Source organism: Cyprinodon tularosa, unplaced genomic scaffold (genome assembly GCF_016077235.1).
Source record: "Cyprinodon tularosa strain WSP-4 unplaced genomic scaffold, ASM1607723v1 ctg958, whole genome shotgun sequence".
Classification (NCBI taxonomy): domain Eukaryota; kingdom Metazoa; phylum Chordata; class Actinopteri; order Cyprinodontiformes; family Cyprinodontidae; genus Cyprinodon; species Cyprinodon tularosa.
The window spans coordinates 43,843-67,263 of NW_024039738.1; the positions used below are offsets into that span (position 1 = coordinate 43,843).

Sequence of the window (23,421 nt, forward strand, 5' to 3'; positions counted from 1 at the left end):
AGATGAAGACAATAATTTTGCTAATTCAGAAAGTTCAACTGGATCAAAGCAGTCTAAACCCGGTTCAGATTCCATGACTACCTCAGGTACAATCGCGGATAGAGGAGTGCTTATGATCTTATTTTTAATAAGATCAATCTTATTTATAAAGAATCCCATAAAATCATTGCTGCTAAGAGCAGGTGGAATGGACGGTTCAACAGAGCTATGGCTCTGGGTGAGTTTGGCAACTGTATTAAAAAGAAATCTAGGATTATTCTTATTCTCCTCAATTAATGAGGAGAAGTATGCTGCTCTTGCTTTACAAAGGGTCCTCTTATACAGCAGTAAACCATTTTTCCAGACTAGGAAGGACTCCTGCAGGCCTGTGGAGTGATATTTTCTCTCCAGTTTCCTAGCATTTTGCTTCAAAGTACGCAGCTCTGCATTAAACCAAGGAGCAAGCTTTCTATTTTTAACGGTTTTCATTTTCAAAGGAGCTGCGTTGTCTAAGGCAATACGCAGAGAACTAGCAACCCCATCAACAAAATCATCAACCTGTCAAGGGGAATAAGCTAAGCTTTTGCACTCTGCAGTAGAGACTGACATTTTTTCGGGAATCCCACGGGTCACGGGATTCTCGTGGGATTCCCGTGGGATGGGAGTCAGTATTAGTAACGATCACGGGATTGGGACGGTACAGGATTAAACATTAACGGGAGCAGACGGGAGCGGGAGCAAACCAATAGTAACTTCCGCTCTGAGTTTTTCACCCGTGCTCAAAAACAACAAGAATGGGAGTGGTGCGGGAGCGGGAGTCATTCTGAATGGGAGCGGGATGGGAGTGGGAGTAATTTCACCAGGAGTGGGACGGGACAGGATTTAGATTTCTACTCTGGCCCGGGATCGGGACGGGACACCATTGTTTTCTGTGGGAGTGGGACGGGACAGGAGTGAAAATCCACTCCCGTGTCAGTCTCTAACTCTGCAGCACTGCTCAGCGACACAGAGAGAAAGTGAAACAGATTCTTTAAAATGTATAACTGCACTATCTGATAAAGATCTACTAAAATGGAACCTTCTTTTAGGGGGAGGAGAACTCTGTTAAAGTAATCCTGAAGGTTATTAGAAAGTGGTCAGAGAGGACAGGGTTGTGAGGAAATACTGTTATTTCTTCACATTCTATGCCGTATGTCAGCACAAGATCCAAAGTATGAAGATGAGAATGTGTGGGACTATTCACATTTTGAATTTAGTCTTTTGTTTTTAAAATTGAAAAAGAGAGATTAAAAAAATTAAATAAGTAGCTTCTTGATTTTAAAAGGCTCATCAATGCAGTGATCATTAGATCAGAGGAACCGGATCAGAAGAAATCGGTAGGCTCACAGGAAATGGAATCAGACACATTGCAGGAATAAATTATTTTAATAATAAATTATTCTTATCAAATGCAAACAGCACAAAGCTGTGCAGCACCTTTAGTAAACAAACAGCCTTTGCAGCATTGGAAGAGGAAACCTGCTGACCCTGCTCCACCTGTCTATAACAGGCTCTGCCCCTCCATCTAAAACAGGTTAAGCTCCATCTACCCTACAAGCCCTGAGGCTCCGCCTCCTACATCCTACTGGTAAGAGCTTCACCCCCTCATAACCCATTCTGGCTATGAAGCTCCGCCCCTCCAATCCGCAGGCCAAGGAGCTTCATCCCCACCCATGTCACTAGGCTGCACCCCTTGACCCAATAGGACACAAAAGCCCTTCCCTGCCATCTAGTAGATGAAGCCCCGCCCTCTGGTTCATCCAGGACTCAAAGCTTCACCCCTCCATCTAGTAGGCCATGAAGCTCCGCCCCTCCAGCTGTTCCATCTGGGCCTCCTGCCCCTTTCTGACCAATCAGAAATTGATAAGTAATCCTACAAGCAGGATGCCAGCTGCTGAGAGCTCTACAGTTTTTTGGGCCTGGCAGTAGCCTGCCATTGAGAGCATTGCCGTCGTACCCGTAATGTCCGCTGGTTTCTGCCTGAGACCACGCCCCCTCTTGCAGCCAGGGTTCAGTCCTTTCAGGGCACTTGGGCTAGGAAGGCTGCAGGGGGATGCAGCCCACCCCCACCCCACCCTCATGGCTCCCCATGGGCGCCATGAACATCCAGCGGTTAGTGTCGGGGTTGTACATCTCCACCGAGTTCAGGTTGGACTGCCCGTCGTACCCACCCACAGCGTACAGACGGCCCGCCGTGGACACCAGGGACACCCTGCTGCGCCGCGTGTTCATGGTCACCAGGAGGCTCCACTGAGCCGACGCCGAACTGAAAACCTCCACGCCACTAAGGAAGCCCGAGCCGTCGTACCCTCCGGCAACGTACATGTGGCTGCCCAGCGCCGCTGCGCCGTGACGGCACCGCTTGTTGAGCATTGGTGGGGCCGGGTGCCAGCGGTCCGTGTAGTGGTTATAGTACTCCACCTGAGGAACAAAAGGGTCAGACAGGTAAACCGGCTGGCGACGTCATACTAACATGATCACAGAGGCTCCACTGACCGTGTTGAAGATCTGCAGGCCGTCATGGCCGCCAGAGACAAAGATCCGCCCATCAAACACTGTCACGCCGGTGGCACTGCGACTCACACTCATCTCTGTTACTATGGTCCACCTGAGAAGCAGCAGATGGTGTCACATGACAGGAAGCACTGAATGATACAGACACCTCTATCGCCCCTGATTTCAGAGTTCATAGTGTTACAGTACTATAGCTATACTGTGCTTACTGTGTAACAGTACCATTGCTACCATCGCTACGGTGTTACAGTGCCATTGCTACCATTGCTACAGTGTTACAGTGCCATTGCTACCATTGTTATTGTGTAACAGTGCCATTGCTACCATCGCTACAGTGTAACAGTGCCATTGCTACCATTGTTATCGTGTAACAGTGCCATTGCTACCTCGTTACCGTGTAACAGTGCCATTGCTACCATCGCTACAGTGTTACAGTTCCATTGCTACCTCGTTACCGTGTAACAGTGCCATTGCTACGCCATTACTGTGTAACAGTGCCATTGCTACCATTGCTATGGTGTTACAGTGCCATTGCTATCATCGTTATCTTGTAACAGTGCCATTGCTACCATCGCTAAGGTGTTAGTGCCATTGTTACCATCGTTACCATGTAACAGTGCCATTGTTACAATCGTTACTGCAGTGCCATTGTTACCGTGTAATAGTGCCATTGCTACCATCGTTACCATGTAACCGTGCCATTGCTACAATCGTTACTGTGTAATAGTGTCATTGCTACCATCGTTACGTTGTTACAGTGCCATTGTTACCATCATTACACCGTTGCAGTGCCATTGCTACCATATGTACGGTGTTACAGTGCTTTCACTACTATTATTAAAGTATTACAGTACTATCACTTCTATTATTACAGTATTATTACTACTATTATTATAGTACTATTATATTATTATAGTACTTTCTTAAATACCAACAGAGATTTTTAATGTAGGCTGATGATAAAATACCATAAAAAAAAAGGATTGGTTGTCATCAGTGTGATTTTCTCAACCCAGTCTCATGGGAAAATGTACCCCCACTACGTTGGTCCACACTGCAAAACGTAGTGGAGGTACATTAATGGCCATTTTTTTGTGGTACTGTTACCGTATTTTCACGACCATAAGGCGCACCGTACTAAAAGGCGCACTCTCAGTTATGTGTCCCATTTCTGTATTTAACACACACATAAGGCGCATCGGACTATAGGGCGCGTTTTTTATATACAGGTACATGTCCTCTACTACCTTTAAATACCTCTACTGCGTATTTAAAAATACAGCGGGGGCAAAACTGAGTATGACTGTGCTTTATTCATGTATTTATTACAAAGTATTAATCAAACCTGGCAGCTGGCCGTGAGACAGATGACACAGCGCTGTGATCACTCCTAAATTAACTTAAAATCCTGAAACCTGCCGACGGAATATGTTCGCTTTTATTGCCGGTATCCTGGTGCCTGCAGCTAAAATTATTTAGATGAAAAACACCTGCCAGCCGCCGCGGTGAACCTGGAGGCTGCCCAGCCTAGAGGCTGCTGCTGAAGGGATTTCTACTGTCGGTGCACCGCTGGTATGTGGGGGTCTGAGCGCCTCCGACAGAAATAGATAATCTGGATGAACTGACTGCAATTATTAAGTTTTCAGGTGGCCTTTCTCACTTAAAAACAAATAACAATTACAATTCCTTTAGGGAAAGGGGAAGGAAAATCATTTATTAAGAGGAAAGAAATTGAAAAATGGCAAAAAAAAAGGTGGAATGAAGATAAAAAGGAAGAAGGTTATATAAAGTACAAAAGTCAGTATTAAATAGAAATATTAATGAGAGAAACTGAAGGGAAGAAATAATAATGATCAGATTAAGAGTAGGTCATACTTATTTAAATGACAATTTATACTTAATAGGGAGGAAAAATAATGATAAATGTGAAGGATGTGGAGAGATAGAAAATGCAGATGTATTGATGAACTGCAAAACATCTGGACCTGAAAGGAAGAAATTGAAAAGAGGACAGGCCAAGAATGGAGTCTTAAAGGATTATTGGGAAATAAAGGAAATATAAAAGATATTTATAGATTAAGGAAAGCATTATTTATTTATCTTCAGAATGCAAAATAAAAAATAGAATTTAATAGATGTAAAACAATGTTGCTACACACTCAGTAACAGTAGGTGGCGGTATGCCCGCCCCTTCCCTAGAGCCCGGTGGGATCGAAAACATTTTGAATGGAAATCAATGGGGAGAAATTAATAAACTTCTGGTCCCAGTCGCTCTCTGTCACTGATTCCAGATATGCTGGTTGTGTATTCAAATTGTTTTTTTTTTTTTTTAGTTCCTCTTTGGTCAAAATCTGGTCAAAACCCATCAATGAGATCGCACCAAACAGGAAGTTAATTGCACAAAGGATCCGGTAGATTTCCAAATAAAACACATCCGATCTTAACCCATGATCCTTTTTTTAACTAGTTTAATTAGTTTCTCCCGTATGCCACGACGTAATGCATTGATCTGAAAATCAACCTCAGACGCAACGCCGCAGTGGCGAGGGTTTGATCCGTCAGATGGAGTTAAATCACAAAGAATTCAATGTTGAATCGGGGCGGCAGCTAAATGCTAGGCTGATGGCTAGCAGCCAAAACGTTGCAATTTCACATAATCCTGACGAGATCCGAAAAACCGTAGCAAAAACTAGCAAGCGGGTGATTATGTATGTTCACTAAGTAAATATTATGTAAATAAACCCTACACTTCTCGCTATAAATGTAATCAAAACCCATTTAAATGCAGAAACTGATTGAAATTATTGATTTTCCCACTAAAAGTTAGAGAAATCTCAGCCATGTTTATACCAAAATGTTACAGTTTCACATTATCTTGAAAAATCTTTGCAAGAAACGAACAAGCAAGTGAATATGTACATTCCCTGAGTAAATATTCTGACAACAAACTATACATTTCTCACTAGAAATGTAATCAAAACTCATTTTAATGCAAAAACAAACTCAAGTCATTAATCTTTCCACAAAAAAATGAGCGAATGTCGGCCATCTATATATATTTTTTTCTTCTCCCAGCTGGAATCTTGAAAGTCACGTGACTAGGACGTAAAACAATAGAAAGCGTATAGGCAGAAGAAACGTAACAGTACCACAAAAAAATGGCCATTAATGTACCTCCACTACGTTTTGCAGTGTGGACCAACGTAGTGGGGGTACATTTTCCTATGAGACTGGGTTGGATTTTCTCCAGTGTTTTATTGTCATTCCACTGTCACAAGGACAGAGCTACAAAATGAATTCTCTGCCTTCAACCCCTCCCCTTGGGGAGCAGTAGGGTGCCATTGCGTGGCGCCCAGGAAGCAGTGTGGGGTTAAGGGTCTTGCTCAGGGACCCAGAGTGGCAGTCTGTGGGAGTGGGGAATCGAACTCAGAACCTCAGGATTCCAGGCTCTATGTCCTAAGCACCAGGTTCAGAATCTAGGTACAGATCACCATGGCCACAGATGTAGTACTGCTTGGTAGAAACAGATGATGTTACTCCTGACCTTTAGTAAAACGAGTCAAAGCTGAACCGTCATGGCTGACCTCACCTGTCCGTTTCTGGAGAGTAGCACTCCACTGAGTTCAGAGAGGACTTCCCATCGTAGCCGCCGCACACATAGATATGTCCGTCAATCACAACCGTTCCCATGGCACTGAGAACGACAGCAGCTTCAGGTTAGTCTCCTCAGACATTCGTCTCACCTGAGTGAAGTTGGCCCCCCCCCACCTTCTTCAAATCAGACAAAATTAGTGTCAAACGTTTGTACTGGTTTGTGCAGCAAAAACTTTCGTTTGTGCCGCTATCATTTTAATGATACAGCGGGGGAAATAAGTATTGACCCCTTGCTGATTCTGCAGGTTTGCCCACTAACAAAGAATGCAACAATCTATAATTTTAATCATCTGTACATTCTAACAGTGAGACAGAATCCCAAAGAAAATTCCAGAAATTCACATCATATGAATTTATTAAAATTGAAACCATCTGATGAGGAAAAACAAGTATTTGACCCCCTACCACACAGCATGTTAATATTTAGTAGAAAGCCATTATTGGCCAGCTCAGATGTCAAACGGTTTTTAAAGTTGGTGAAAAGGTTTGTGCACATTTCAGCAGGGATATTGGCCCACTCCTCCCTGCAGACAGCCTCCACATTTCAGCAGGGATATTGGCCCACTCCTCCCTGCAGACAGCCTCCACATTTCAGCAGGAATATTGGCCCACTCCTCCCTGCAGACAGCCTCCACATTTCAGCAGGAATATTGGCCCACTCCTCCCTGCAGACAGCCTCCACATTTCAGCAGGAATATTGGCCCACTCCTCCCTGCAGACAGCCTCCACATTTCAGCAGGAATATTGGCCCACTCCTCCCTGCAGACAGCCTCCACATTTCAGCAGGAATATTGGCCCACTCCTCCCTGCAGACAGCCTCCACATTTCAGCAGGGATATTGGCCCACTCCTCCCTGCAGACAGCCTCCACATTTCAGCAGGGATATTGGCCCACTCCTCCCTGCAGACAGCCTCCACATTTCAGCAGGGATATTGGCCCACCCCTCCCTGCAGACAGCCTCCACATTTCAGCAGGGATATTGGCCCACTCCTCCCTGCAGACAGCCTCCACATTTCAGCAGGGATATTGGCCCACTCCTCCCTGCAGACAGCCTCCACATTTCAGCAGGAATATTGGCCCACTCCTCCCTGCAGACAGCCTCCACATTTCAGCAGGAATATTGGCCCACTCCTCCCTGCAGACAGCCTCCACATTTCAGCAGGAATATTGGCCCACTCCTCCCTGCAGACAGCCTCCACATTTCAGCAGGAATATTGGCCCACTCCTCCCTGCAGACAGCCTCCACATTTCAGCAGGGATATTGGCCCACTCCTCCCTGCAGACAGCCTCCACATTTCAGCAGGGATATTGGCCCACTCCTCCCTGCAGACAGCCTCCACATTTCAGCAGGGATATTGGCCCACTCCTCCCTGCAGACAGCCTCCACATTTCAGCAGGAATATTGGCCCACTCCTCCCTGCAGACAGCCTCCACATTTCAGCAGGGATATTGGCCCACTCCTCCCTGCAGACAGCCTCCACATTTCAGCAGGGATATTGGCCCACTCCTCCCTGCAGACAGCCTCCACATTTCAGCAGGAATATTGGCCCACTCCTCCCTGCAGACAGCCTCCACATTTCAGCAGGGATATTGGCCCACTCCTCCCTGCAGACAGCCTCCACATTTCAGCAGGGATATTGGCCCACTCCTCCCTGCAGACAGCCTCCACATTTCAGCAGGAATATTGGCCCACTCCTCCCTGCAGACAGCCTCCACATTTCAGCAGGGATATTGGCCCACTCCTCCCTGCAGACAGCCTCCACATTTCAGCAGGGATATTGGCCCACTCCTCCCTGCAGACAGCCTCCACATTTCAGCAGGGATATTGGCCCACTCCTCCCTGCAGACAGCCTCCACATTTCAGCAGGAATATTGGCCCACTCCTCCCTGCAGACAGCCTCCACATTTCAGCAGGAATATTGGCCCACTCCTCCCTGCAGACAGCCTCCACATTTCAGCAGGAATATTGGCCCACTCCTCCCTGCAGACAGCCTCCACATTTCAGCAGGAATATTGGCCCACTCCTCCCTGCAGACAGCCTCCACATTTCAGCAGGGATATTGGCCCACTCCTCCCTGCAGACAGCCTCCACATTTCAGCAGGGATATTGGCCCACTCCTCCCTGCAGACAGCCTCCACATTTCAGCAGGGATATTGGCCCACTCCTCCCTGCAGACAGCCTCCACATTTCAGCAGGGATATTGGCCCACTCCTCCCTGCAGACAGCCTCCACATTTCAGCAGGGATATTGGCCCACTCCTCCCTGCAGACAGCCTCCACATTTCAGCAGGAATATTGGCCCACTCCTCCCTGCAGACAGCCTCCACATTTCAGCAGGAATATTGGCCCACTCCTCCCTGCAGACAGCCTCCACATTTCAGCAGGAATATTGGCCCACTCCTCCCTGCAGACAGCCTCCACATTTCAGCAGGAATATTGGCCCACCTTGATGTGCTTCTTTTTTAGCCCTTCTGTTGTTGCCATGGCGATGTGCTTAGGGTGGCTGTGGTGCTGAAACACCCATCCTCCACCCATCTTCAGCTCTCTCACTGAGGGAAGGAGATGTTGGTCCAGAATTCCACCATACATGGCCCCGTTCATCCTCCCCTCAATACCATGGAGTTGTCCCGCCCCCTTGGCTGAAAAGCCCCCCCAAAGCATGATGTTGCCACCACCATGCTTGATGGTGGAGATGGTGTTCTTTGCCCTCCAAACACGACGAGTTGAGGCCAAAAAGTTCTATTGTGGTCTCATCTGCCCACATCTCCTTCTTCCAGGCCTCTTCTGAGTCGTCCAGGTGGTGAACGGCGACCTTCATGTGGGCCTGAACATGTTTCTTCTTGAGCAGGGGGACGTTGCGCGCTGCAGGATTTCAATCCCTGACGGCGTAGTGTGTTACCAACCGTTTCTTTGGTAACTGTGGTCCCAGCCGCCTTCAGCTGATTCATCAGTTCCCCCCTTGTGGTTTTGGGATGATTCCTCGCCGTTGGCATGATCAGGGACACCCCACCAGGCCAGATCCTGTGTGGAGGCCCAGACCGAGGGAGGTTGCTTCTTCCATTTCCTGATAACTGCACCAACAGTTGATCTTTTCTCTCCAAGTTGCTTCCTGATTCTCTTGCAGCCCATCCCAGCCATCTGCAGATCAATCGTGTCCCTGATGTCCGTAGAAAGCTCTTTGGTCCTGCCCATGGTGGTGATGTTGGATGCTGACAGGTGTCTTTCATACAGGTAACGAGGTGAGGCAGGTGGATTTGATGTAGATAATTGGTTGGGATTGAGGCTGAGTCTGAAAGAAAGACTAACTGGCTGGTAGGAGCCAGAATGCTTGCTGTTTGGTAGGGGGTCAAATACTTGTTTTTCCTCATCAGATGGTTTCAATTTTAATAAATTCATATGATGTGAATTTCTGGAATTTTCTTTGGGATTCTGTCTCACTGTTAGAATGTACAGATGATTAAATTATAGATTGTTGCATTCTTTGTTAGTGGGCAAACCTGCAGAATCAGCAAGGGGTCAATGCTTATTTCCCCCGCTGTATAAAGAAATGTTTCTAGAGGTCATCAAAGGTCAACCAGCCCCCCCCCCCCTGTTCAGATTAGACAAAATCGGAGTCAAACGTTTGTGCAGCAAGATTTTTTGTTTGTGTCGCTATCATTTGTTCACTGGCTTCTACAAACAATTATTAATATAATTTAAATGATATCAGTACAAAAAATGTACATATTTTAAAATATGCATTTTTAAATTTTTTATATATTTATATTAAATATTTTATATTTAAAATTAATTTTATATTTTAGTATGGCAAACATTTTCATTTGTATTGCTGTCATTATAATGATATTAATAATATTTTGTAGAGGTCATCAGAGGTCAGTTGGCGTGTTTTGCTGCTCAAACGTTTGACACTAATATAGCCTGATTTGAAGAAGGTGGGGGGGGCAACTTCCCTCAGGTATCGGTCTCTAGCTAATACTGCGCCGCCGTCAGCATCTGGTGTGACTGATCTAGCAGAGCAGCTCAGGTGGTTCATCTGAAGCGGTTAATCTATCGGCCGGGCGGCGAACGGATCCACGCCGTCTGAATGGAATCATCTGGACCACTCACCTGCGCTGGCTGTTCATGCTGGACACCTGCGTCCAGCTGTCCGTCTCCGGGTTATACACCTCCACTGTGCTGAGCCGCGATTGGCCGTCGTAGCCGCCGATGGCGTACAGCAGCCCGTTGACCACAGCCACGCCCACTCGGCTCCGAGCCGTCCTCATTGGCTGGCAGCGCTCCCAGAAGTTCCCCACCGGGTCAAAGACCTCCACCAAGTTCAGAGAGTCACCTGGAACAGAACCCAGGGGGTCAGAGGTGCTGGACTGAGGCGTGGACCTCAGGCACCAGGTGAGACGCTACCTGAGCTGTTCAGTCCTCCCACCGCGTAGATCAGACCTGAGATGGAGGTGCAGCACCTCTGACGGGTTTTGAAGGAGGCCAGGTGAGGACGGCGCTCCAGAACCAGGTGGAAATCTTTGGCTTCGTCCACCAGGTCTCTGACAGGAAACGGATCAGAACACGGATCAGACTGCAGAACCTTCTGGCGGATCCCTGGGGGGTGTGGCCTAAGGTGTGATCAGTCTCACCTGCACTTGTGGCAGCAGCGAATCAGCTCCTCTTGCTGGACGCGCTCCGACAGGAACTGAGGCTGGCAGAGAGGAAGTCGGATCTTTGACAGCAGCTCCGGCAGCAGAGTCTTCCTCTGGTCCGGATCGTGATGAACCCACGCCAGAACCGCCTCAAACACCTGCACAGGTCGCATGACCGTTACTGCCTGGTATGGGCACACCCAGACTGACCCGCTACAGCCCAGACTGACCCGCTACGACCCAGACTGACCCGCTACGACCCAGACTGACCCGCTACGACCCAGACTGACCCGCTACGACCCAGACTGACCCGATACGACCCAGACTGACCCGCTACGACCCAGACTGACCCGCTACGACCCAGACTGACCCGATACAACCCAGACTGACCCGCTACGACCCAGACTGACCCAATACAGCCCAGACTGACCCGATACAGCCCAGACTGACCCGATACGACCCAGACTGACCCGCTACGACCCAGACTGACCCGCTACGACCCAGACTGACCCGATACGACCCAGACTGACCCGCTACGACCCAGACTGACCCGCTACGACCCAGACTGACCCGATACAACCCAGACTGACCCGCTACGACCCAGACTGACCCAATACAGCCCAGACTGACCCGATACAGCCCAGACTGACCCGCTACGACCCAGACTGACCCGCTACGACCCAGACTGACCCGCTACGACCCAGACTGACCCGATACGACCCAGACTGACCCGCTACGACCCAGACTGACCCGCTACGACCCAGACTGACCCGATACAACCCAGACTGACCCGCTACGACCCAGACTGACCCAATACAGCCCAGACTGACCCGATACGACCCAGACTGACCCGATACAGCGCAGACTGACCCGATACAGCGCAGACTGACCCGATACGACCCAGACTGACCCGCTACGACCCAGACTGACCCGATACAACCCAGACTGACCCGCTACGACCCAGACTGACCCGCTACGACCCAGACTGACCCAATACAGCCCAGACTGACCCGATACGACCCAGACTGACCCGCTACGACCCAGACTGACCCGCTACGACCCAGACTGACCCGCTACGACCCAGACTGACCCGATACGACCCAGACTGACCCGATACGACCCAGACTGACCCGCTACGACCCAGACTGACCCGCTACGACCCAGACTGACCCGATACAGCCCAGACTGACCCGCTACGACCCAGACTGACCCAATACAGCCCAGACTGACCCGATACGACCCAGACTGACCCGCTACGACCCAGACTGACCCGCTACGACCCAGACTGACCCGATACAACCCAGACTGACCCGGTACGACCCAGACTGACCCGATACAGCCCAGACTGACCCGCTACGACCCAGACTGACCCGATACAGCGCAGACTGACCCGATACAACCCAGACTGACCCGCTACGACCCAGACTGACCCGCTACAACCCAGACTGACCCGCTACGACCCGGACTGACCCGCTACGACCCACACTGACCCGGTATGACCGAGACTGACCCGCTACAACCCAGACTGACCCGCTACGACCCGGACTGACCCGCTACGACCCACACTGACCCGGTATGACCGAGACTGACCCGATACGACCCAGACTGACCCGATACAACCCAGACTGACCCGGTATGACCCAGACTGACCCGATACAACCCAGACTGACCCGCTACGACCCAGACTGACCCGCTACGACCCAGACTGACCCGATACAACCCAGACTGACCCGCTACGACCCAGACTGACCCGATACAACCCAGACTGACCCGATACAACCCAGACTGACCCGATACAACCCAGACTGACCCGATACAGCCCAGACTGACCCGGTATGACCCAGACTGACCCGATACAGCCCAGACTGACCCGCTACGACCCAGACTGACCCGATACGACCCAGACTGACCCGATACGACCCAGACTGACCCGATACGACCCAGACTGACCCGGTATGACCCGGTATGACCCAGACTGACCCGATACAGCCCAGACTGACCCGCTACGACCCAGACTGACCCGCTAAGACCCAGACTGACCCGATACAACCCAGACTGACCCGATACAACCCAGACTGACCCGATACAACCCAGACTGACCCGATACAACCCAGACTGACCCGCTACAACCCAGACTGACCCGCTACGACCCAGACTGACCCGCTACAACCCAGACTGACCCGATACAACCCAGACTGACCCGATACAACCCAGACTGACCCGCTACAACCCAGACTGACCCGATACAACCCAGACTGACCCGATACAACCCAGACTGACCCGATACAACCCAGACTGACCCGCTAAGACACAGACTGACCCACTACGACCCAGACTGACCCGCTACGACCCACACTGACCCGCTACGACCCACACTGACCCACTATGACCCACACTGACCCACTATGACCCACACTGACCCACTATGACCCACACTGACCCACTATGACCCAGACTGACCCACTACAACCCAGACTGACCCGATACAACCCAGACTGACCCGCTACAACCCAGACTGACCCACTACGACCCAGACTGACCCACTACGACCCACACTGACCCACTATGACCCAGACTGACCCACTACAACCCAGACTGACCCGCTACAACCCAGACTGACCCGCTACAACCCAGACTGACCCGATACAACCCAGACTGACCCGATACAACCCAGACTGACCCGCTAAGACCCAGACTGACCCGATACAACCCAGACTGACCCGATACGACCCAGACTGACCCGCTAAGACACAGACTGACCCGATACGACCCAGACTGACCGGCTGTGACCCAGACTGACCCGATACGACCCAGACTGACCCGATACGACCCAGACTGACCCGCTAAGACACAGACTGACCCGATACGACCCAGACTGACCCGATGCGACCCAGACTGACCCGCTACAACCCAGACTGACCCGCTACGACCCAGACTGACCCGATACAACCCAGACTGACCCGCTACAACCCAGACTGCCCCGCTACAACCCAGACTGACCCGCTACGACACAGACTGACCCGCTACGACCCAAACTGCCCCGCTACAACCCAGACTGACCCGCTACGACACAGACTGACCCGCTACGACCCAAACTGACCCGCTACGACCCAGACCGACCCGCTGAGACACAGACTGACCCAATATAACCCAGACTGACCCGCTACGACACAGACTGACCCGCTACGACCCAAACTGCCCCGCTACAACCCAGACTGACCCGCTACGACACAGACTGACCCGCTACGACACAGACTGCCCCGCTACAACACAGACTGACCCGCTAAGACACAGACTGACCCGCTAAGACACAGACTGACCGACTACGACCCAGACTGACCCGCTAAGACACAGACTGACCCGATACAACCCAGACTTACGCGCTAAGACAAAGACTGCCCCGCTACGACACAGACTGACCCGCTACGACACAGACTGACCCGCTACGACACAGACTGACCCGCTACGACACAGACTGACCCGCTACGACACAGACTGACCCGCTAAGACACAGACTGACCGACTACGACCCAGACTGACCCGCTAAGACACAGACTGACCCGCTAAGACACAGACTGACCCGATACAACCCAGACTTACGCGCTAAGACAAAGACTGAGCCACTACAACCCAGACTGACCCGCTACGACCCAGACTGACCCGATGCGACCCAGACTGACCCGATGCGACCCAGACTGTCCCAATATGACACAGACTGACCCGCTACTACCCAGACTGCCCCGCTACTACCCAGACTGCCCCGCTACGACCCAGACTGACCCAATATAACCCAGACTGACCCGCTACTACCCAGACTGCCCCGCTACGACCCAGACTGCCCCGCTACGACCCAGACTGCCCCGCTACTACCCAGACTGCCCCGCTACTACCCAGACTGACCCAATATAACCCAGACTGACCCGCTACTACCCAGACTGCCCCGCTACGACCCAGACTGACCCGATACGACACAGACTGACCCGCTAAGACACAGACTGACCCGCTACGACACAGACTGACCCGCTACGACACAGACTGACCCGCTAAGACACAGACCGACCCGCTACAACCCAGACTGACCCACTAAGACACAGACTGACCCGATACAACCCAGACTGACCCGCTACGACACAGACTGACCCGCTAAGACACAGACTGACCCGCTAAGACACAGACTGACCCGCTAAGACACAGACTGACCCACTAAGACACAGACTGAGCCACTACGACCCAGACTGACCCGTTACGACCCAGACTGACCCGATGCGACCCAGACTGTCCCAATATAACCCAGACTGTCCCATTATGACCCCGACTGACCTGCTATGACCCCGACTGACCTGCTATGACCCAGACTGTCCCAATATGACTCAGACTGACCCAATATAACCCAGACTGACCCGCTACGACCCAGACTGACCCGCTACGACCCAGACTGACCCGCTACGACCCAGACTGACCCGCTACGACCCAGACTGACCCGCTACGACCCAGACTATCCCAATATGACCCAGACCGACCAGATATGACCCAGACTGACCCGCTACAACCCAGACTGACCCAATATTACCCAGACTGACCCCCTACGACCCAGATTGATCCAATACCACCCAGACTGACCCAATACAACCCAGACTGATCCAATACCACCCAGACTGACCCAATACAACCCAGACTGATCCAATACCACCCAGACTGACCCAATACCACCCAGACTGACCCAATACAACCCAGACTTACCCAATATAACCCATACTGATCCGGTACAACCCAGACTGACCCGCTAAGACACAGACTGACCCAATATAACCCAGACTGACCCGCTACAACCCAGACTGACCCGCTAAGACACAGACTGACCAGCTACGACCCAGACTGACCCGGTACAACCCAGACTGACCCACTACGACCCAGACTGATCCAATATGACCCAGACTGATCCAATATGACTCAGACTGACCCAATATAACCCAGACTGACCCGCTACGACCCAGCCTGACCCAATATAACCCAGAATGACCCGCTACGACCCAGACTGACCCGCTACAACCCAGACTGACCCGCTATAACACAGACTGACCCGCTACGACCCAGACTGATCCAAGATGACCCAGACTGACCCAATATAACCCAGACTGACCCAATATAACCCAGACTGAACCGCTATGACCCAGACTGACCCGCTACGACCCAGACTGACCCGCTAAGACACAGACTGACCCGCTAAGACACAGACTGACCCGCTACTACCCAGACTGCCCCGCTACGACCCAGACTGACCCAATATAACCCAGACTGACCCGATACGACACAGACTGACCCGATACGACACAGACTGACCCGATACGACACAGACTGACCCGATACGACACAGACTGACCCGATACGACACAGACTGACCCGATACGACACAGACTGACCCGATACGACCCAGACTCATCCGCTACAACCCAGTCTGACCCAATATAACACAGACAGACCCAATATGACCCAGACTTACCCAATATAACCCAGACTGATCCGGTACGACCCAGACTGACCCGCTAAGACACAGACTGACCCAATATAACCCAGAATGACCCGCTAAGACACAGACTGACCCACTACGACCCAGACTGACCCGCTGCGACCCAGCCTGACCCAATATAACCCAGACTGACCCGCTACAACCCAAACTGACCCGCTAAGACACAGACTGACCAGCTACGACCCAGACTGACCCGGTACGACCCAGACTGACCCACTACGACCCAGACTGATCCAATATGACCCAGACTGATCCAATATGACTCAGACTGACCCAATATAACCCAGACTGACCCGCTAAGACACAGACTGACCCAATATAACCCAGACTGACCCGCTAAGACACAGACTGACCCAATATAACCCAGACTGACCCGCTAAGACACAGACTGATCCACTACGACCCAGACTGACCCGCTACGACCCAGACTGACCCGCTACGACCCAGACTGACCCGCTAAGACACAGACTGACCGACTACGACCCAGACTGACCCGCTAAGACACAGACTGACCGACTACGACCCAGACTGACCCGCTACGACACAGACTGACCCGCTAAGACAGACTGACCCGATACAACCCAGACTTACGCGCTAAGACACAGACTGAGCCACTACGACCCAGACTGACCCGCTACGACCCAGACTGACCCGATGCGACCCAGACTGTCCCAATATAACCCAGACTGTCCCATTATGACCCCGACTGACCTGCTATGACCCCGACTGACCTGCTATGACCCAGACTGTCCCAATATGACTCAGACTGTCCCAATATGACTCAGACTGACCCAATATAACCCAGACTGACCCGCTACGACCCAGACTGACCCGCTACGACCCAGACTGTCCCAATATGACTCAGACTGACCCAATATAACCCAGACTGACCCGCTACGACCCAGACTGACCCAATATTACCCAGACTGACCCAATATTACCCAGACTGACCCCCTACGACCCAGACTGATCCAATACCACCCAGACTGACCCAATACAACCCAGACTGACCCGCTACGACACAGACTGACCCGCTACGACACAGACTGACCCGCTAAGACAGACTGACCCGATACAACCCAGACTTACGCGCTAAGACACAGACTGAGCCACTACGACCCAGACTGACCCGCTACGACCCAGACTGACCCGATGCGACCCAGACTGTCCCATTATGACCCCGACTGACCTGCTATGACCCAGACTGTCCCAATATGACTCAGACTGACCCAATATGACACAGACTGACCCGCTACTACCCAGACTGCCCCGCTACGACCCAGACTGACCCAATATAACCCAGACTGACCCGCTACTACCCAGACTGCCCCGCTACGACCCAGACTGACCCGATACGACACAGACTGACCCGCTAAGACACAGACTGACCCGCTACGACACAGACCGACCCGCTAAGACACAGACCGACCCGCTAAGACACAGACTGCCCCGCTACCACCCAGACTGACCCGCTACGCTACGACACAGACTGACCCGCTAAGACACAGACTGACCCGCTACGACCCAGACTGACCCGATGCGACCCAGACTGTCCCAATATGACCCCGACTGACCTGCTATGACCCCGACTGACCTGCTATGACCCAGACTGTCCCAATATGACTCAGACTGACCCAATATAACCCAGACTGACCCGCTACGACCCAGACTGACCCGCTACGACCCAGACTGACCCGCTACGACCCAGACTGTCCCAATATGACCCAGACCGACCAGATATGACCCAGACTGACCCGCTACAACCCAGACTGACCCAATATTACCCAGACTGATCCGGTACAACCCAGACTGACCCGCTAAGACACAGACTGACCCAATATAACCCAGACTGACCCGCTACAACCCAGACTGACCCGCTAAGACACAGACTGACCAGCTACGACCCAGACTGACCAGCTACGACCCAGACTGACCCGGTACAACCCAGACTGACCCACTACGACCCAGACTGACCCACTACGACCCAGACTGATCCAATATGACCCAGACTGATCCAATATGACTCAGACTGACCCAATATAACCCAGACTGACCCGCTACGACCCAGCCTGACCCAATATAACCCAGAATGACCCGCTACGACCCAGACTGATCCAATATGACCCAGACTGACTCAATATAACCCAGACTGACCTGCTACGACCCAGACTGACCCGATACGACACAGACTGACCCGATACGACACAGACTGACCCGATACGACACAGACTGACCCGATACGACACAGACTGACCCGCTACGACCCAGACTGATCCAATATGACCCAGACTGATCCAATATGACCCAGACTGACCAGCTACGACACAGACTGATCCAATATGACCCAGACTGACTCAATATAACCCAGACTGACCCGATACGACCCAGACTGACCCGATACGACACAGACTGACCCGATACGACACAGACTGACCCGATACGACACAGACTGACCCGATACGACACAGACTGACCCGATACGACCCAGACTCATCCGCTACAACCCAGTCTGACCCAATATAACACAGACAGACCCAATATGACCCAGACTTACCCAATATAACCCAGACTGATCCGGTACGACCCAGACTGACCCGCTAAGACACAGACTGACCCAATATAACCCAGAATGACCCGCTAAGACACAGACTGACCCACTACGACCCAGACTGATCCGCTGCGACCCAGCCTGACCCAATATAACCCAGACTGACCCGCTACAACCCAGACTGACCCACTACGACCCAGACTGATCCAATATGACTCAGACTGACCCAATATAACCCAGACTGACCCGCTACGACCCAGCCTGACCCAATATAACCCAGAATGACCCGCTACGACCCAGACTGACCCACTACAACCCAGACTGACCCGCTAAAACCCAGACTGATCCAATATGACCCAGACTGACTCAATATAACCCAGACTGACCCAATATAACCCAGACTGACCCGCTACGACCCAGACTGTCCCAATATGACCCAGACCGACCAGATATGACCCAGACTGACCCAGACTGACCCGCTACGACGCAGACTGACCCAATATAACCCAGACTGAACCAATATGACCCAGACTGACCCAATATGACCCAGACTGACCAGCTACGACCCAGACTGACCAGCTACGACCCAGACTGACCCGCTACGACCCAGACTGACCCGCTACGACCCAGACTGACCCAATACGACCCAGACTGATCCAATACGACCCAGACTGATCCAATATGACCCAGACTGATCCAATATGACCCAGACTGACCCAATATAACCCAGACTGAACCAATATGACCCAGACTGACCCAATATGACACAGACTGACCAGCTACGACACAGACTGACCAGCTACGACCCAGACTGACCCAATATGACCCAGACTGACCCAATATGACCCAGACTGACCAGCTACGACCCAGACTGACCAGCTACGACCCAGACTGACCCGCTATGACCCAGACTGACCCAATATGACCCAGACTGACCAGCTACGACCCAGACTGACCAGCTACGACCCAGACTGACCCAATATGACCCAGACTGACTCAGTAATACCCAGACTGACCCGGTAGGACCCAGACTGACCCGGTATGACCCAGACTGACACAGTATGACTCAGACCAAATATGACCCAATATGACCCAGACTGACCCCCTATGATCTGGTACCACCCAGACTGACCCAATATAACCCACACTGACCCGATATGACCCAGACTGATCTGGTAAGACCCAGACTGATCCGGTAAGACCCAATATGACCTAGACTGATCCGGTAGGACCCAGACTGACCTGGTATTAGATTAGATTAACTTTATTGACCCAAAAGAAATTTGATTTGGGTAAAGAAAAGACTCAAACTGATAAAATGACCCAGACTGACCCGGTACGACCCCGGCTGACCCGGTACGACCCCGATCAACCCAATATGACCCCGCCTGAGCCAGTGCGACCCAGACTAACCCGGTATGACCCGACTGAACTGAACCTAACCAACTGGACCAGGTTCAACATGGCTAATCAGAAACTTCTTCAGGTTGGTTCCTCACCTGCTCCTCTGCCTTTACATTAAGCTCATCACAGCCCACCAACTCCAGAACCTCCTCAGCCCTCAGACCCAGAAATTCCTCAGATAAGGAGACGTCTACAAAGTTCTGGTGCAGGAAGGTGTTGGCCGTGTCATACAGCGTGGTGCACATCATGGTCTCTGCAAATTGCCGCACGCCCAGGCAGTTCTTAGGATGTAACCTGAAAACAGACGGACGCAGGTTCCACCATAGCAACCAGAACCTGGAGACCAGAACCAGAAGATGCTCACCTCTCCTGCAGGAAGGAGCAGCAGGCATCTTTGACGTTCTGCAGCTGCAGGAAGCTGGAACCAATCAGCAGAGCCTGAACATTCTGCTGATCAATGGCAACATGGCCGCTGTAGGCGAAGTTGATCAGAGCCTCCAGGGCGCTGAAACACATCAGCTATATGTCAGACTGGGGGCAGAATTGGAACAGACTGGGGGCAGAATCGGGGCAGACTGGGGGCAGAATGGGGACAGACTGGGGGCAGAATGGGGACAGACTGGGGACAGACTGAGGACAGACTGGGAGCAGAATGGGGACAGATTGGGGGCAGAATGGGGGCAGAATGGGGACAGACTGGGAGCAGAATGGGGACAGATTGGGGACAGACTGGGGACAGACTGGGAGCAGAATGGGGACAGATTGGGGGCAGAATGGGGGCAGAATGGGGGCAGACTGGGAGCAGAATGGGGACAGATTGGGGACAGATTGGGGGCAGAATGGGGACAGACTGGGGGCAGAATGGGGATAGATTGGTGGCAGAATGGGGACAGACTGGGGGCAGAATGGGAGCAGAATGGGGATAGATTGGGGACAGAATGGGGGCAGACTGGGGGCAGACTGGGGACAGACTGGGGGCAGACTGGGGGCAGAATGGGGACAGAATGGGGACAGACTGGGGGCAACTTTGGAATGACGGGAAAACACTGAGAATCTATAAATTTGGGACAGACTTGGTAAAGACAGGGGATAGACTGGGAATACTAACAAAGTGGGAACTGATTGGGAATCCTGGTAGCAAACTGGGAACAAATTGGGTAAATATTGGGGCAAAAAACTGACAGACTGGGAATCCTGGGAACAGACAGAGTGACTGGTTCTATGGGTACCTGGGGTCCATGCCCTGCATCAAGATCTCATCCTGTTTACACTCCACCATGTCGTTAGTGAACATGGCGTGGAAGTAGGGGATGGAGGCGGCCAGGACGATCCGGTGGGCGCTGAACTTATGTTCTCCGACCTGCAGGGAGGAGGAGGAGAACCTGGGTTACCTTCATCCTTGGCTCAGCTGCAGACTCAGCAGACCGAGGTCTGATCCAATCACAGGATTAGGGACTTGGACTATCGTTCACACAGCTGGAGGTCCTCCTGGAGGTTCCGGGTTCTGCGGGTTGAAACGGAGGTTCGGCGTTCTACGGGTGGAAGCAGAGGTTCCGAGTTCTACGGGTGGAAGCAGAGGTTCCGGGTTCTACGGGTGGAGGGGGAGGTTCCGGGTTCTGCGGCTACGGGTGGAAGTGGAGGTTCCGGGTTCTACGGGTGGAAACAGAGGTTCCAGGTTCTACGGGTGGAAGCGGTGGTTCCAGGTTCCGGGTTCTACGGCTACGGGTGGAAGTGGAGGTTCCGGGTTCTACGGCTACGGGTGGAAGCGGAGGTTCCAGGTTCCGGGTTCTACAACTACGACCGAGGTCTGATCCAATCACAGGATTAGGGACTTGGACTATCGTTCACACAGCTGGAGGTCCTCCTGGAGGTTCCGGGTTCTGCGGGTTGAAACGGAGGTTCGGGGTTCTACGGGTGGAAGCGGAGGTTCCGGGTTCTACGGGTGGAAACGGAGGTTCCGGGTTCTATGACTACGGTGGAAGCGGAGGTTCCGGGTTCCGGGTTCTACGGCTACGGGTGGAAGCGGAGGTTCCGGGTTCTACGGGTGGGAATGGAGGTTTCGGGTTCTACTGGTAGAAGCAGAGGTTCCGGGTTCAACGGGTGGAAGCAGAGGTTCTGGGTTCAACGGGTGGAAGCGGAGGTTCTGGGTTCTACGGGTGGAAGCGGAGGTTCCGGGTTCTACGGGTGGAAATGGAGGTTTCGGGTTCTACTGGTAGAAGCAGAGGTTCCGGGTTCAACGGGTGGAAGCGGAGGTTTCGGGTTCTACTGGTAGAAGCAGAGGTTCCGGGTTCAACGGGTGGAAGCGGAGGTTCCCGGTTCTACGGGTGGAAATGGAGGTTTCGGGTTCTACGGCTACGGGTGGAAGCAGAGGTTTCGGGTTCTACGGGTAGAAGCAGAGGTTCCGGGTTCTACGGGTGGAAGCGGAGGTTCCGGGTTCTACGGGTGGAAGTGGACTGATTATCCTTTCATTTCTGAGCTGATCAGTCATCAATCAGTGATTGGTCACCAAGCAAAGGTTCAGGCGACCCACTTCCGGCCAGCTCACCGCTTTGAATACGTCATCAACCACCGATAATCGATAGCTGGTGGGATCAGCTGTTTGCGGTTTAAAGGTCTTAACTGTTAGCAGTTAGCAGCCGATTAGCATGCTGTTAGCTCCCAAGCTAACAGGAGCATCGCGCGCCACGGTTCTCACCTTGAGCGTGACGTCACACAGCTTGCCTTGACGTCGGATCTCCTCCATGACAACATACCCTCGCGCGGGGAGGTCTGGCACGGAGAAGTGGACCAGGTCTTCGAGCTCTTCGCACACGGAGTCTCCCATCATGACCTGGAGGTGGATTGAGTCCTCTGAGCCGCCGTACGCTCTCACTTCCTGGCAGGAGGGCGGAACTTCAAAATAAAAGTCCGTTTCTCTGCGAGAAGAAGCTTTTACTTTGAAGCAGATGTTGTGCTGCGGCTCAGCTGGGGAGGGCGACCCCTGCCGGTACAAAGCTGTAGCTGCTCAGTCTATAGCATCTATAGGGTCTACATCTACAGTCTGAGCTGTGACTGACATCTGGAAATAGTTTATCTATTAAACAGATTGAGAGGAATCACAAAATAAAATCATTTAAAACTAT

The 23,421-nt window shown here is 52.0% G+C and overlaps 1 protein-coding gene across 1 annotated transcript; it reads right to left on the bottom strand.

The window, feature by feature from the left end:
- Positions 1-1,385: 1,385 nt before the first annotated feature.
- Positions 1,386-23,185, bottom strand: klhl18 (kelch-like family member 18). The gene is made up of 10 exons (XM_038275433.1): positions 22,995-23,185; positions 21,529-21,659; positions 20,664-20,804; positions 20,395-20,593; positions 10,818-10,978; positions 10,591-10,727; positions 10,297-10,519; positions 6,122-6,226; positions 2,515-2,626; positions 1,386-2,439 (listed from the first exon to the last, which is right to left on the bottom strand). The coding sequence occupies exons 1-10, from the start codon at positions 23,124-23,126 to the stop codon at positions 2,053-2,055; spliced, it is 1,728 nt and encodes a 575-aa protein (XP_038131361.1). The 5' UTR covers positions 23,127-23,185; the 3' UTR covers positions 1,386-2,052.
- Between the last annotated feature and the right edge of the window lie 236 nt (positions 23,186-23,421).

Excerpts from the sequence above, each read along its gene's own strand:
- klhl18 (XM_038275433.1), bottom strand. The coding sequence starts at position 23,126 with ATGATGGGAGACTCCGTGTGCGAAGAGCTCGAAGACCTGGTCCACTTC. Across the intron at positions 10,979-20,394 it reads ATGTAAAGGCAGAGGAGCAG|GTGTTTGAGGCGGTTCTGGC; the intron begins GTGAGGAACCAA and ends CGACCTGTGCAG. Across the intron at positions 2,440-2,514 it reads GCCTGCAGATCTTCAACACG|GTGGAGTACTATAACCACTA; the intron begins GTCAGTGGAGCC and ends TTTGTTCCTCAG.